This window comes from Balaenoptera physalus (genome assembly GCF_965194825.1).
Source record: "Balaenoptera physalus genome assembly, chromosome: 6".
Taxonomy (NCBI): domain Eukaryota; kingdom Metazoa; phylum Chordata; class Mammalia; order Artiodactyla; family Balaenopteridae; genus Balaenoptera; species Balaenoptera physalus.
The window spans coordinates 120,153,759-120,167,216 of NC_138885.1; the positions used below are offsets into that span (position 1 = coordinate 120,153,759).

At 45.6% G+C, this 13,458-nt stretch overlaps 1 protein-coding gene across 4 annotated transcripts in view; it reads right to left on the reverse strand.

The window, feature by feature from the left end:
* Nucleotides 1–4,665: 4,665 nt before the first annotated feature.
* Nucleotides 4,666–13,458, reverse strand: part of NHEJ1 (non-homologous end joining factor 1) — a 75,945-nt gene continuing 67,152 nt past the window's right edge. For 3 of the 4 annotated variants that reach the window (XR_014265121.1, XR_014265122.1, XM_082466638.1), the window contains 3 exons: nt 6,339–6,456; nt 5,653–5,771; nt 4,666–5,183 (listed from right to left, as the gene is read on the reverse strand). Coding sequence is in view for 1 of the 4 variants with exons in the window: in XM_082466638.1 (XP_082322764.1) it covers nt 5,109–5,183; nt 5,653–5,771; nt 6,339–6,456 (312 nt within the window). In the remaining 3 variants the exon portion in view is untranslated. Of the gene's footprint in view, nt 5,184–5,354; nt 5,772–6,338; nt 6,457–13,458 lie in introns of all 4 variants that reach the window. The other variant, XR_014265123.1, reaches the window with a different exon arrangement.

Consider the following 13,458-nt stretch of genomic DNA (forward strand, 5'->3'; position numbering starts at 1 on the left):
ACAATATTCTTGGTCTCTATTGTTTTGAGTGAGGCCCAATATTTCCACAGCAGGATTATAGGATCTGATTAACCATGTTAGACAACAATGCCGAGCTGGGATGGGCTTCCCCTTCCAGCTGCCAATATGAAAAAGTAAATACAACACCCAGATTTCAGAAGGGACTCCCAGCAGCCCCCCAAGCCCTACTCCCCAATTCTAACCCCAAAGTGAGGGGAGGGAGGAAGAGTGTGACACTGCATGCTCCTTTAACTCCTGGCCCTCGGCCGCCGGCAGGACGAGTAACCTGGCACAATATTCCCAGGTGAGTCAATGGCTGTATGATCCCCACACCCTGGAGTTTTCCAGTGCTTCTTCCGGGTTCCCCTAGGCTGGCCCAGATTCTCAGGAACCCATGAGAGTTAGGTGCTGAGAGGCTAGCGCTCACTCAAAGGGTCCAGGAGTGTGGAAAGCACAGCAAAATCTGTTGGGTTCCAGGACAGAGAAACTGAGGGCAGGTAGGATTTCACAGCTTTGAAGAGACTGAGCCTTTGCTAGAATGCTTTGGTGCTACCTCATGACTTCCCATATGCCAGGGTAGAAAAGTGAGACCCCAGAATTGAGGGGAAGCTTAAAGCCCACCATAAATCAAAGTCTCAGGAGAAAGTATTCCTTGATAGGTCTGGGATGGAAGACAGAGGACAGATGGGCTTCTAGATCCTCAAGTAGAGATGGATTCCCTAGGGTCCCTCGCCCATCACAGACAGACAAGCTACCTCACACCCTCCCCCCTCTGAATGTTTCCCCTCAGGGTGGGATCTTCTGAAGCCCTGTCCAAGAGAACATGGAAGAAAAATAGAGCATTAAGAAGCCCTCAACAAGAATACCCTGTAGCAGCTTCCAGGAGGTCACAGCAGCTAGGGAAAATCCTCTCTCCAGAGCGTGGGCTGCCTTCTCTTCTGGCATTTCTCTCTGTATCTAAGTGCCTAGCAGAATCCACTCCAGTTCTGTAAGTCTGTATATTTACTCATGTTGGTAACAGGGACTAGGAACCAAGGGTCCTGAGCTCTGAGTTTAGTGGCTTCCTTGTAGAATGTCACTTACTCCTTTTGAACAGTTTCTTCTTCAGGAAAATTAGAAGACAGAAAAATACTTCTGGAAAGAGCTCAGAAAAGCATATCGTGATTGTATGAAAACCCAGTTAACATAAAGTTGCACCCTTTAGTAGTATAATACCAACACCAACACAGTGATATTTTTTGATTTACCGTTAAAAACTGACCCTGTTCTCAAAGAGTATATGCCAATGTAAGGATGAAAACAAAAAGCCCATAGGAAATGTGCATATAAACACTGATTATATTAACAGCACAAATAGTGAGGAGGTGGGCAGAACAGATGAAGTGAGCTTACTACATCACGAGGAAGGGTAATTAAGAGGATTTTAGGTTTCCCCGATATTCTTTGGAGCAAATCCCCTTAGCTTCGTAAACAGGAGGAAATGAAGGACAGAATAATTGGAAGAAGGAAATGCCCCTGGTGACAATGTCAAGAACGAGACCAAATCTAGGACGAGGAGAAAAGGCACGGGCTTTTCCATCCCCACTCCCACCATCTCTGTACAGAGAATGACACACCGGCTCCTGTTTATCTCCCCAGCAGACCAGGGAGGAGGAGGTAAGGGCTTCGGAAAATGGGAGGTTTAAGTGAACAGGAACGCAAGAAAAGGGAGTTCAAACGGACCACGGGATAAAATTAAGAAGTAGCGGGCTGAGTATTCAGGAGACTTGAGCATCTCTCCCTCCCCCAAGTGCTCACCGAAGGTGAACTGTATCAGACCCGTGGAAGGATCTTGGTCCAACAGGAACAGATTCTTTCCAAGTCCAGAGTACAGGAGCTCAGATCTCACTCTTTGCCACTTTACACCCTAGGGACTCCAGGGCTAGCTCCTCAGGATTCAGTGGGCAGAGACTAGAAGCTCCTTCCACCCTTTTCAATAATTTTACTACCCCTTGGAGACACTCCTTGATCTGGAAGATTGGCTGACTGGTGACAGAACAGAGAATGACCCTCGTGGGGTTTTCCAGGACCCAGCTCGGGCTCTGCCCTCAGGGTTGCTGAGAAAGCCCTCGGTGAGGCCTGAAGAGAGGAGGTGCTGCCCAGCTGGAGTGCTAAGGGATGAAGATTTCTCTCCCAGCAAAGAGCTGGCCTGTACTGGCTGACCGTGGGGGAGGGGTGAACCACCAGCAGGGCCAAGTAGGCCTTGCAGCCTAGGTGGCGCTATTTCTCTACTTTTTAGGTCAAGTTCCTGCAGGAACTTCCTCGAGGTCCCTAGTCCTGCTCCTGGTTTGCTGGCTTGCTGCTGTAAACCACCTTATATTATTTTTTTTTCTAAAAATACTCCAAAGCAATTGAAAGAGTCCCTTCTCCCACCAGCCAGCCCTGGCCCCAGCCCCGGCCCCGGGGAGCGGGTGGGTAGGCGGGGAGGTGGGCCACTGCTTTATTAAACACAGGGAAAACTAATATTTACGGAATAAAATTTATGGAGCAGCCACGAGAATTCGACCCTTTTATGTGCATGTGGAGTGGGGCTGGGCCAGCCTGGGGGCCTCAGGGAGGGGCCCAAGCCAGGGGGCAGGGCTGGAATACAGCCTGGCTAGGCCAATTTGTCAAGGCAGGGATTTCCCTGGAGTTGCCCTGGGATGAATGATTTTCAAACACCACCCTTTGCATTGGGGGGCAAGAGCTTCAGAGCAAGAATGACTGAGGCAGGGCCTCGGGGAGCAATGTTTCTCTAAGGGTGTGTTTGGGCAATACCCCCATGGGGGCAGCAACCTCTGGGGATAAAGGGGGCAGTGGGTGGGGAGGTCATTAGGCATACTCTTACTTAACCTTTTTAAAAAGTTACACATTCTTTTGAGAACACAGGGAAAAAAAATTATGCTCTTAAGATTTTACTTATAATTTTAGGGGATTCACAAACCCCTGATCCCGCTCTGATTAAAAATGCCTGCTCTTGAGACTGTGCTCTTAGGGCAGAAGGATTATCTAGGGTGAAGAACCCTTATTCTCCCCCAGCTTGCTGCAGAAATCTTTCCATTTTTCATGTGGTCTCATACCTTGAAATCTGGCCATCTAAATTATGCCAAGAGAAACTAAACTACAAAGTCAGTCATCTGACGGATTGTTTTTACATAGTTCCCAATTCACTTCAATGACAGTCACTACCAGGGCACAGACTGGGTCTGAGGGTAAAGAAAGCTATCAGCAGCAACTGGGAATGAGCCCTGGTGGAGCTCTCGCAGACTCTGCCAGCAGGTAAAGGCCTGGTGGTAAGTCCTGGAGTCCGCCAAGGCGCCTCCCTTGAAGAGCTAATAGGGAGTAGAAAGCACATCCTCTTTGAAAAGAGGCAGCGTCATGGGAGAAAGAAGGACATTACATCCTTCCTGGAAAATGTTTTCGGTAATGTATGTAATAATGCAGTTTAGAACTCAGCTGTCTGGGTTCAAATTCTGGCTGTTACTTATTAGCTGTGTGACCTCTGATAAGTCACTTAATCCCTTCAAGACTCCATTTCCTAGTGGGTTAACAGTATCTTCCTCATATGATGCTGTGAGGATTCAATGTCAGGCACTCATTAGAGTACCTGGTATACATTAACTGGTAGCTGTTTATTATCGTTATTATTATCATTATTATTTTATGATTACTTGGATCATCCTCTTTCCCCCAAGACTTGACATGGGGACAGACACACCAGTCCCAGCCAGAGAGGACATGTGGACGAGGAGGCCTTTGACCATCGTAAGTAACTAAATCAGAAAAGGCCTCTACCTAACAGCTCCCAGTGAACATCTGAGTTCTACTTCCCTTCCTGTCTCTCCAAGGTAAAGTTTCAGATGGTCTTACCTATAGAGGAAAACCTAGCAGAGAAGGCCAAGGAACTCTGAGAATCCTGGTCTGCTAAATCTTCTTTTTTTTTTTTTTTTTTGGCGATGCCGCGCAGCTTGTGGAATCTTAGTTACCCGACCAGGGCCACAGCAGTGAAAGCACCGAGTCCTATCCACTGGACAGCCAGGGAAGTCTCAAATCCTGCTAGATTTGTCCAAAGAGTTCACTTTCTAACTAAGATTCTGCCTATCTCATACAGTCTTTACATTTTTTCCTGCTAAGCACTATTCATTCTATACATCAATTCTTTTGGTTCCAGAGAACTCCTCTGGCCATATTTCCTGTTCCCTGTCATCCTGTCTTTTCTAGTTCTTCTAGTTACTGTGTTATTCGAAGTGAAGTGAAGGATGGGAAAATAAAATTCCTTTTTCTCCCACTCCGGGAAACTAACTTGGCCCTAGGGCTCAGAGCTCTTTGTAATTTCAATCCCATATTCAATCCCGTATTAACCTGTTGTCTATGCCTTGGAAATAGACAAAAAACACCCCATATCAAGTTGGACCAAAGAGCACAGAAACCATATGTTCTGCTATCTTGTGCCCACCATGGAGAGAGGTCTCAAGATCAAAGCTCCCGAATGGAGGCTTAGCACAGGCCACAGAAGAGAAGTATAAGAAGAACCTGAAGGATTAGACCGAGGGCCTAGACTTCATCCAGAGACAACAATGGGGTGGGACCCAGTAAAGTGAAGTGAGTTGGTTATGTGTTCCACAGATAAGCAATCTCAAAAGCAGGGGAGTGTGAGTGCTTTTTATTCCATGCTAGAGAGAGGAGAGGGTCTCTGAGGAACACCTGGGACTGGCTAGGGACTCTTAAGAAAGGTAGACAAGGCTTCCTAAGCATGCTGTGCCTTTTTGCAGACCTGCCCCATATACCTAAAGTCCATGGTAGATCCTGGGTCTAGAGAACCTTCACCAAAAGAAAGGAGGGCATGGGATTCCCAGAGACTGGCTTCCACTCGGACAGGGAAGGCCAGTGCCCGATGGATTGGAGCCAGGATTCCCTCAATTAATAGTATCCATGCCTGTCAACATGAACTTCAGTTATCTTGCCCTTACAGTGGAGTCCCTGACTGTGTAACTCTGTGTCAGAGATGCTGCTGCCACAGGACCTCCTTTCAAGGTGACACTAGGAAACTACTCTCCGAGTCCATCCTCAGCAGTTGAGACAGCGACAGGTTAACTGAAGAGCCCCCTTAGCTTCTTCCTCTTGACCTTCAACAGCTGAGGTCTCTGCATAGGGCCTGAAGTAACCTAGAAAAAAAGGAACCCAAGTTAATAGAGGTTTTGAACAGTTCCACTTAAGTTAGGAAAAGAAATTCCTTCCCCCCATGGCTCTGGTTAAGACGGGTGGCTGACGCAGGAGTTTTGAAGTCCATGTCAGGCAGTGAATGTGATATAAGACTCTATGCAGGAGATACGCACATCACTTCTCCCCTAGGCAACAACCTCATAGACCATCACTGCAAGTGCGATAAGGCAGAAAAGGAGTCAAGGTCCATCATTCAGAAGAACTGCAGAGAGGAGACAGCAAGGGAAGATGCAAAAGACCATGACTCTCCATCCAGAAATCCACAATTTAGATGCCTGGTCACAAATATCCCCCAGTGTTGTTAAGGCAGTGTCAACTAGGTGACAATTCCAGGGACCACTGGCTTGGGAGCTATAGGTGCAGACTCTCCCAAATCTTGAAATGCTATCTAGGAAGCTGCTCATGACTTACTGTGGGCTCTTTTTCAGGCACTGGGAGGGATGGTGCTGAGGAGACCGGCTCTTCTGGCTGATTCAGAAGTTGGCTATCAGTTTCTGGTGAGGAGGCACTGCTTGAGGTCTGGGGATCTCCTGAAATCCGAAAGATCAAGGGAAGATAGTGGTGACTGCCTTCTTCTTACCAGAAAGGCATTAGCATTTACCAAGCATTCTGATGAAGGCCAGGCTTTGGTACTAATATGTAAACAGACACAAATCCACTTCCAACTAACTTCTGGAAAGCGCTGTTTCTATGATGAAGATTCTCCAGGCCCACTTTAACCACGTAAGACAAGAGTTTCCCTGACCCAAAACAGCTCACTGTTCTTCTACATATTACCTGTCATGTCTCAGGTAGGGAGATTAATTTTTTTCCTGGTTCTCTCACTAATTCTCCTAAGCATGTAGACCAGTCCTAATAAAGCTTTCTGCAGTGATGGAAATGTTCTGTATCTGAGCTGTCCAACCTGGTAGCCACTGGACACATGTGGCTATTGAGCACCTGAAATGTGCAAATGAGGGGATGAATTTTTCATTTTATTTAATTTTTATTTATTTAAATTTAAATAGTCACTATGGCTAGAGCTACCATATTGAACAGCACAAACCTAGACCTTAACTCTAACCCCAGGGAGACCAAGTACCTCTAGAGCTACTCACCAGTGCCTTGAAGCTTCTGTCCCACTTGGATCTCTTGTCTGGTGACTGCCATATACAGACTCTGTAGATTTGTGACAAAGGGTTTTCCATCACCAACACTGCATGCCTCTGGTAGTTTCTACAGGGGAGAGGAGATGCTATCATTGGTGACATGGTATTGCTAGAGAAAAGAAACTTGATATCCCACTGGCAGAACTGGCATCAACCCTAAAAGAATTTATATACAGAACTTAGATCCAATATAGGACATCCATATCCAAACCTGTTAGGACCAATATAAAGACCTCTTGGGAGGTCTTCTCCTCTGAAAGGCAACTCCAAACAAATATCTTTATTTCCTTCAATGCTTATGTCTATTACGTTTCCCCATGAATACCTCATAGGTTTGTAGGTTCTTTTGTCCAAAAGGATGACCTCTTAGAGGACTGTTTTACGAAATCATCTTCCCTAAGTTGTCCCTGAGTTGTACAGATTACTATTTTAATTAAATTCACTCCTAAACTTCTATACTGGAGAGAGAAAAAGGATGAAATACAGGAAAGGGGAAAGAGAGCAAAATGGGAATGACAGACTGAGAGACAAGAATAAATTATGGAGCTATGACGTTCAGTCAAAGGAGATGGGAGAAACAAAGTTTACAAAGCTTTGGAGGCTTGCCTGCCATTTTATGTTCCTTATGCAATCCCATTGTGCTTTACTATAATCCATGAACTCACAATGGGGGTGATATTTCTCCCCAAGTGGGGAGAAAATTTGCTCTTGGGGGATGAAAAAAATCTTACTCATTTAAAGTATAAAGCACAGATACACAAATAGTACATAAACAGAATTTTGGTTTATCTATGGTATTAAAATTTCCTGAGGGGGGATGATTAGGAAAAAATGTCTTAAAAGGTTCCTCAGGGAGGTGATAATGAAAAAAATTGAGAAACACTGCTACAATCACATTATATTTATCTATTTCCTTCATTATGGAATGAACTGTGGATTTATATCCACAACAAAATGCTTTGCCTAGCTCACGTTTCATACACTTGGCTGAACTGAGTTTAAGTAATGGCTGAAGACTTAAGAAAGTGCAATAAAAATGAGATGAAAGAGTATGGTGTCCAGTGGACCTAAACCTGGCTGTACTTCAGAATCTTGGAAAGGGCCCAGAACCACTTCGTCTGTCCCTATGCATGCAAATCGCCATGGCTCCCAGCCAAGTTAGCAGGTTCTCCAAGGGAAGCCATGCCAGCAGCTCACATGGGAACAAGCCCAAGAATCCTGGATTGGCCCACATCTCATGTCAAGGGCACTCTCTCTGTGATATAAGGGCATTCATTTCTGAAAACCCACTGTGGGAGAAGGATGGAAGAGAGAAAGTGGGAGAAGCAGTGAAGTAGTTGCTGAACCATGGTCAAGATTATACTGCTCTTTCCCTGAGCATGGTGGTAGCTGAAAAACGTATTGATCCCCGGGAAATGCAACATAGATTTCTACTCCAACCCTACTCACATAAAGACTGTATCAGTCTTGGACTTTCACTGGAAACCACAGGCAATCAGTCAGGAGTCTTGAGTGCAGACGTTGCTTCCAGCAGTAATCTCACTAGGAGTATAACAGCCCTCTTCAGCAGCATTCCCTGAGGAATGAACTGAAACAGGCCATGGACCTCTATCTCACCTCACTCTCCTTCCTAAGTTCAGCTCTCCAACCCCCAAGCCACCTCCTCCAGCAGAAGGTCCTCTACTCTATGGCCAGAGAGCCCTGACAGCAGAGAGGCAAATGGCTGTTCTCCGTCCTCACATCTCATGTCTCTGGGATCTCCCTTCATACTGCTCAGGAAGTGTGGCCTCTCTTAGGGTCACCCACACACGGTTTGGTAGGCACTGCACTGTCTGTACAAACAGGCCAGGCAGAATCTAGGCAGTCCAGGGTCATCTCCTCCTGCCCTTTCTATGGAAATAAACAGACTCATAAAATTTCCAGGGTGACCTTTAGCCAGTTCATATACTTAGTCTCAAAATGAAGTGCCAGAAATAAAAGGCCACTGGAGCTACTGCTGTCCTGGACCTAAGTCCAAATCCAGAAGCTGTATCTTAGCCCTTCCTCCATCCTTCCCCTTCTCGGGGAGATCTGGTCCTGCAGCTGCTACCAAAGGTCATCCCACCCGATTGTCTAGTCTCAGAAAAGTACTAGGAAGAGAATATTGGTACATTTCCTGCATATTTACTATGTGCTAGACACTGCTCTAAGTATTTAAAGGTATCAACCCATTCTGTCTTACTCACTGCTATTTCCCTGGCACCTAGAACAACCTGGCCCACAGGGGATGCTCAATAACTATGTATGAATGAAGGACTATGGTAGGCATGAGTATGACCCCATCTTGCTGAGGCAGTTACAGCTAGTAAGTGGTGGAACAAGATCAGAATCCAGACCATGTGGCTTCAGGGCCTTCGCATATAGCAACTACCCTATTTACTTCTCTGAAGCATAGAATTTTAGTCTAAAGGGCAATACAGGCTTCCCCAGGATTACAGCCCTTAATTCCTTGCATCACAGATCATCTGCATATATTCCCATCCAGCTCAGAAACAAGTTCCCTCAGGGGACAAGAAAAACACAAGCAGATATAAAGGAGGCAACTGGTCCTACCTGGAACTCTCAGAGGGCTGAAGGGCCATACCCTTAATCCTGTTCTAGCTGTTCCCCATCATCACTGATTCCTTGGGCATCATTCTCAGAATATGCTAGGGAAGACAGGTGGTGAGGCCTGAGCCTGGGAAGGAGAAATATTAGTTCCCTGTGCAGGACAATGGTAGGGGTGAGCTGGGGCGGGCAGCAGAGATCAAAGGGAGAAGCTGGAGTCAGGACTAAGAAAAGCAAATAGCAGTGCCCCCTGCTACAAGTACACCTGAGCCAGGAGCAAGGTGTACCAGCCACAAGCGGGTCACTGCCCAGAATGGGGAGGGGAAGAAGAGCCAGGTCAGTCTACTATATAATATGTTCATCTGATTAACCCAGAATCAATTCTACTCAGCAGAAAGGTTACTGAGATTCTACCATGTGCCAGGTACTACAGAACTGGGGGAGGGGAAGTGGATGCACCAGTCCTTCCCTCCTCAGAACAGGACAGAGTTAGTATAAAGATAAATAAGTCAGGGATTCCCTGGTGGTGCAGTGGTTAAGAATCCGCCTGCCAATGCAGGGGACACTGGTTTGAGCCCTGGTCTGGGAAGATCCCACATGCCGCAGAGCAACTAAGCCCATGCGCCACAACTAACTAAGCCTGTGCTCTAGAGCCCGCAAGCCACAAGTACTGAAGCCCGTGCACCTAGAGCCCGTGCTCTGCAACAAGAGAAGCCACCACAATGAGAAGCCCGCGCACCGCAATGACGAGTAGCCCCAGCTCGCCACAACTAGAGAAAGCCTGCACGCAGTAATGAAGGCCCAATGCAGCCAAAAATAAATAAATAAATACATAAAAATTAAAAAAAAAAAAAAGATAAATAAGTCAGAGGCCCTGTCTCAAAGAGTTTACAGTCACACATGGGACAGAGGCAGATGCAGGTATCCCCCGCTTTTTGAAAATTTGCTTGATGCCACTTTGCTTTTAGGAAAAGCCTACATTAGTACCTGTTTTTGCTAACTGGAAGAAATCCAAAAAAGATTTTCTCTTTTATGAAAAAAGGTAATTGCTCCTTCACTTTACCCCATTTCAGCTTATGAAATGGTTCATGGGAGTGCTCTACTTTCAGATAGAAGGAGGAACCTGTATGTGTGTGTGTGTGTTTTTCAGGCATTATGCTATAACAGAGTTATAAACAAAGGGTAATAAGAACCCAGAGAAGAAGGAAGGGACAAAGTCTCACTGAGAGTCCTGCAAAACACTTCAGAGGTGGTGACATTGACTTAAGCCTTTGCAAGGTTAGACTTTGAATGTGGTGGAAGTATCTGAAGCACAAAGGTGTGAAAAGACAGGACAGGTGGACAGATCTCATGGGAAATGAGACTGGAAGGCTAAATTCATATCCACGAGATGGCAAAGGACTTTGTTTTCTGAATTAAGGATATGCCCATGGGAATCCCTTTTGTTTCACAAAGTGGCTTTCTCTGCTATACAACTACTTGCCAAGGCTTCCTTGGCATCAAACTATTACTGATACAACATTGAGGAGTCAGAAGTTTCCTCAAGGTTTCCCTTTCTAGGCTTTCTGCTACATTTAGAACCTCTTCAGTACTTACTGCTGGTACTGTGACCCTTTAAGAGCCACAAGAGCTACATCCCTCTCCTGTCTCCAGTAGTTCTGTTACTCTCTCACTTCCAGTCCACCAGGACTTTGGCCCCTGCTATACGGCCACATCAGAAGCGTTAGGAAAACCAAAGTTATAGAAATCATAAAGGGCATTTTATTTCCCCTTCTTGTCCCTATGGCAGCCCATGTTGGTTGCTAGGTCCCAAACTCCCCTCCTTTAACCATAATTCCCATCTTCACTGAGTCTAAAACTCACTCCCAGTGGTCTGGAAATTCTAAGACCCCCTCCTACCCCATGACCCCAACAGGATCTGTTGGAGCAATCCCAACTGCCATTTTCAACTAGAAATAAAAGGTCTGATCCTACCCTCACTCCCCATCCCCATCTCATCCCTCCTTTCCTCTGAGGCTGCTTCAGAAAAGAAACCTTTAGAATCCTGGGTAAGGAAAGGCTGGACCCCGATATACTGCTAACTCTACTCAGTATGGACCCACAGGTGAAGTATACAGGTTTAAAAGACAGAAGAGAAGGGAGAAATGAGCAAACTGGAGCCCCCAGCACTAGCCCTGAGTAGGTCTTTGGTTCTGGCACCAGCCCCAGAAGCTGGCACAGCCCCAAGGCCCTGACACTGACCATCACAATATCATAACCACCAGGGCAGGGCCCCCAACGCGTGATTTCCCAAGGGTAAGAATCCTCTCCTCCCTCTTGCAATGTGGTAAACTGCTGTACTGGATACAAACTTCCCTCCCCAGGGGGCCCAAGTCAGGTTAGGAAATCATGGTAATCTTCATCATTAGCTCCTCTTTGAGGTAAGAGCATACTGGAAAACCCTTCTAAGGTCTCAGATTACCAAAGGTTTACCAAAATAAATAGGGAGGAACAAGAAAACTGGTTTGGGAAGAGGACTCCAAGGAGAAAGACTCTTCAGAATAGAATTCCACCTCCGCCACACCATCCATTCACTCGGCAAATATTTACTGATTACCTACATTGTTCGCGATGATGTGGGTGCTGGGGATACAGTATATTGAACAAAAGAGATAAAAATTCCCTGCCCTCCTGAAGTTTACATTCTAGAGAGGGGAGATCAACAACAAACATAGCTAATTAAACCATACTCTCTATCAGATGGTGTTAGCACCACAGAGAAAAATAAATCAGCACAGGTTGATTACGGGATGGGGCAGGAATGTGTTGCAATTTTAAATAGAGGTCAAAGAAGGCCTCACTGAGAGATGACACTTTAAAAAGACCTAAAGGAAAGTAACAGGACGATCCACTGGCTATCTAGATCAAGTGACCAGATTCCCAGTTTGCCTGGGTCAGTCCCAGTTTGTGCTTGTTGTCGTTTATTAGTAGAGCTCCTTTTCTCTCTTATAAGTGTCCCAAATTGTATGATAAATTAGATGGTCACCCTATATCAGAGGAAGAGCATGGCAGGTATGTGGATATGTGTCTGTGTGTTTATTTGAAATCGTGAGATAATGTAGCATATGATCTTTTATTCTGTAAGATGGGAAGCCACTGGAGTTTATAAAGAGAAGAGTGAAATGATCTGATACACATTTTAAAAAGATCACTTTGAATGTAGAAAGACAAGTGGACAGATCTGTTAGGAGGCTGCTACAATAACCAAGTGAGAGAGGATAGTAGCTTGGGTCTGGGTGGCAACAGTGGAGGTGGTGAGAAGTGATCAGATTCTGGATATATTTGAAGGTATGGCCGATAGGATTCATTGATAGATTGGATATAGAACGTGAGAGGAATCAAGGATAACTCTACTCCAGGGCATAAGGCAGATGTTACAGAGGGATGATCAGAAACCTAAAATAAAATCAGAGATAACCTGAAATGGCTCCTGGGTCGACAACACAGACTCAACCTGGGTAGTAAAACAGGGAGACTCAGTGGGAAAGGTGAACCCAATGCCCAAGAGAAGTATCAAAAAGTTAAAAAAGAGGAAGCCATAAGTGGCTCTCACTCAAAGAGGAAGAAGCAAAACTGTCTAGGAATTAGGGGGGAAAAAGTCTCAGAAAAAAAGATAAGTAGAAACAAGCTTTAAGTTCTGGCTTTAGAGTCACAAAGACTCAGATCTGTACCTAAGGTCTTCTAGTTGCTAGCTGTGACACTCTGGGCAATTTACTGTATTTAATCAATGTCCTATTTTAAGAGAAAAAAAGAGATGGAGGGTTGGGTAGATATGGGGGGTGGGGAGGGAGGACTGAGACAAACAATATCTACATCATAGAGTTCATGAGAGGATTAAACAAGCGAGTAGAGTAAGTACCCAAGAAATCTCTGTCCCCTCCCTCTGCAAGACAAAGGAGGCTCAAGAAATGCCCTAATGAGCTCTAGTACTTAGAGAAACCAGGGTCTCACCCAATTGTTAACCTTTCCCCACTGCGTGCCAAAGCATATGATCTGAAGATTCAGTGACTACTCAAAGCCCAGGTCAGGGAGGTACAGTCACAGAAACCCAGCTAGTAACCTGTGGGTAGTTCACTGTCCACCATGGCCACACGAGCCCAATCCTCAGTCTCCAGTAAGGACCAAGGTCCTGGCTTTAAACTCTGGCTTTGCCAGTTAGCAGCTATGTTACTAACTTCTTTTAGCCTCTGTCCCCTCACCAGAACAATGAGGAGACCAATACCTACTTTTATGAGACTGATAGAAGGATTATATGAGGTAATACATGTAAAGGTTGCCTGCTCCATATAAATTATGTCTCCTGACCTCCCCTCAAATGCTATTGTTGCCTCTCAAATATCTCCTTTACTCTCCCAATGTGCAGGACCTACCCAAGAAGCCAAGGTTTCACCTTCATTCTCCTCACCCTCTTTTTTTGGGAGGTGGTGGGTATAACAGTGGAGAG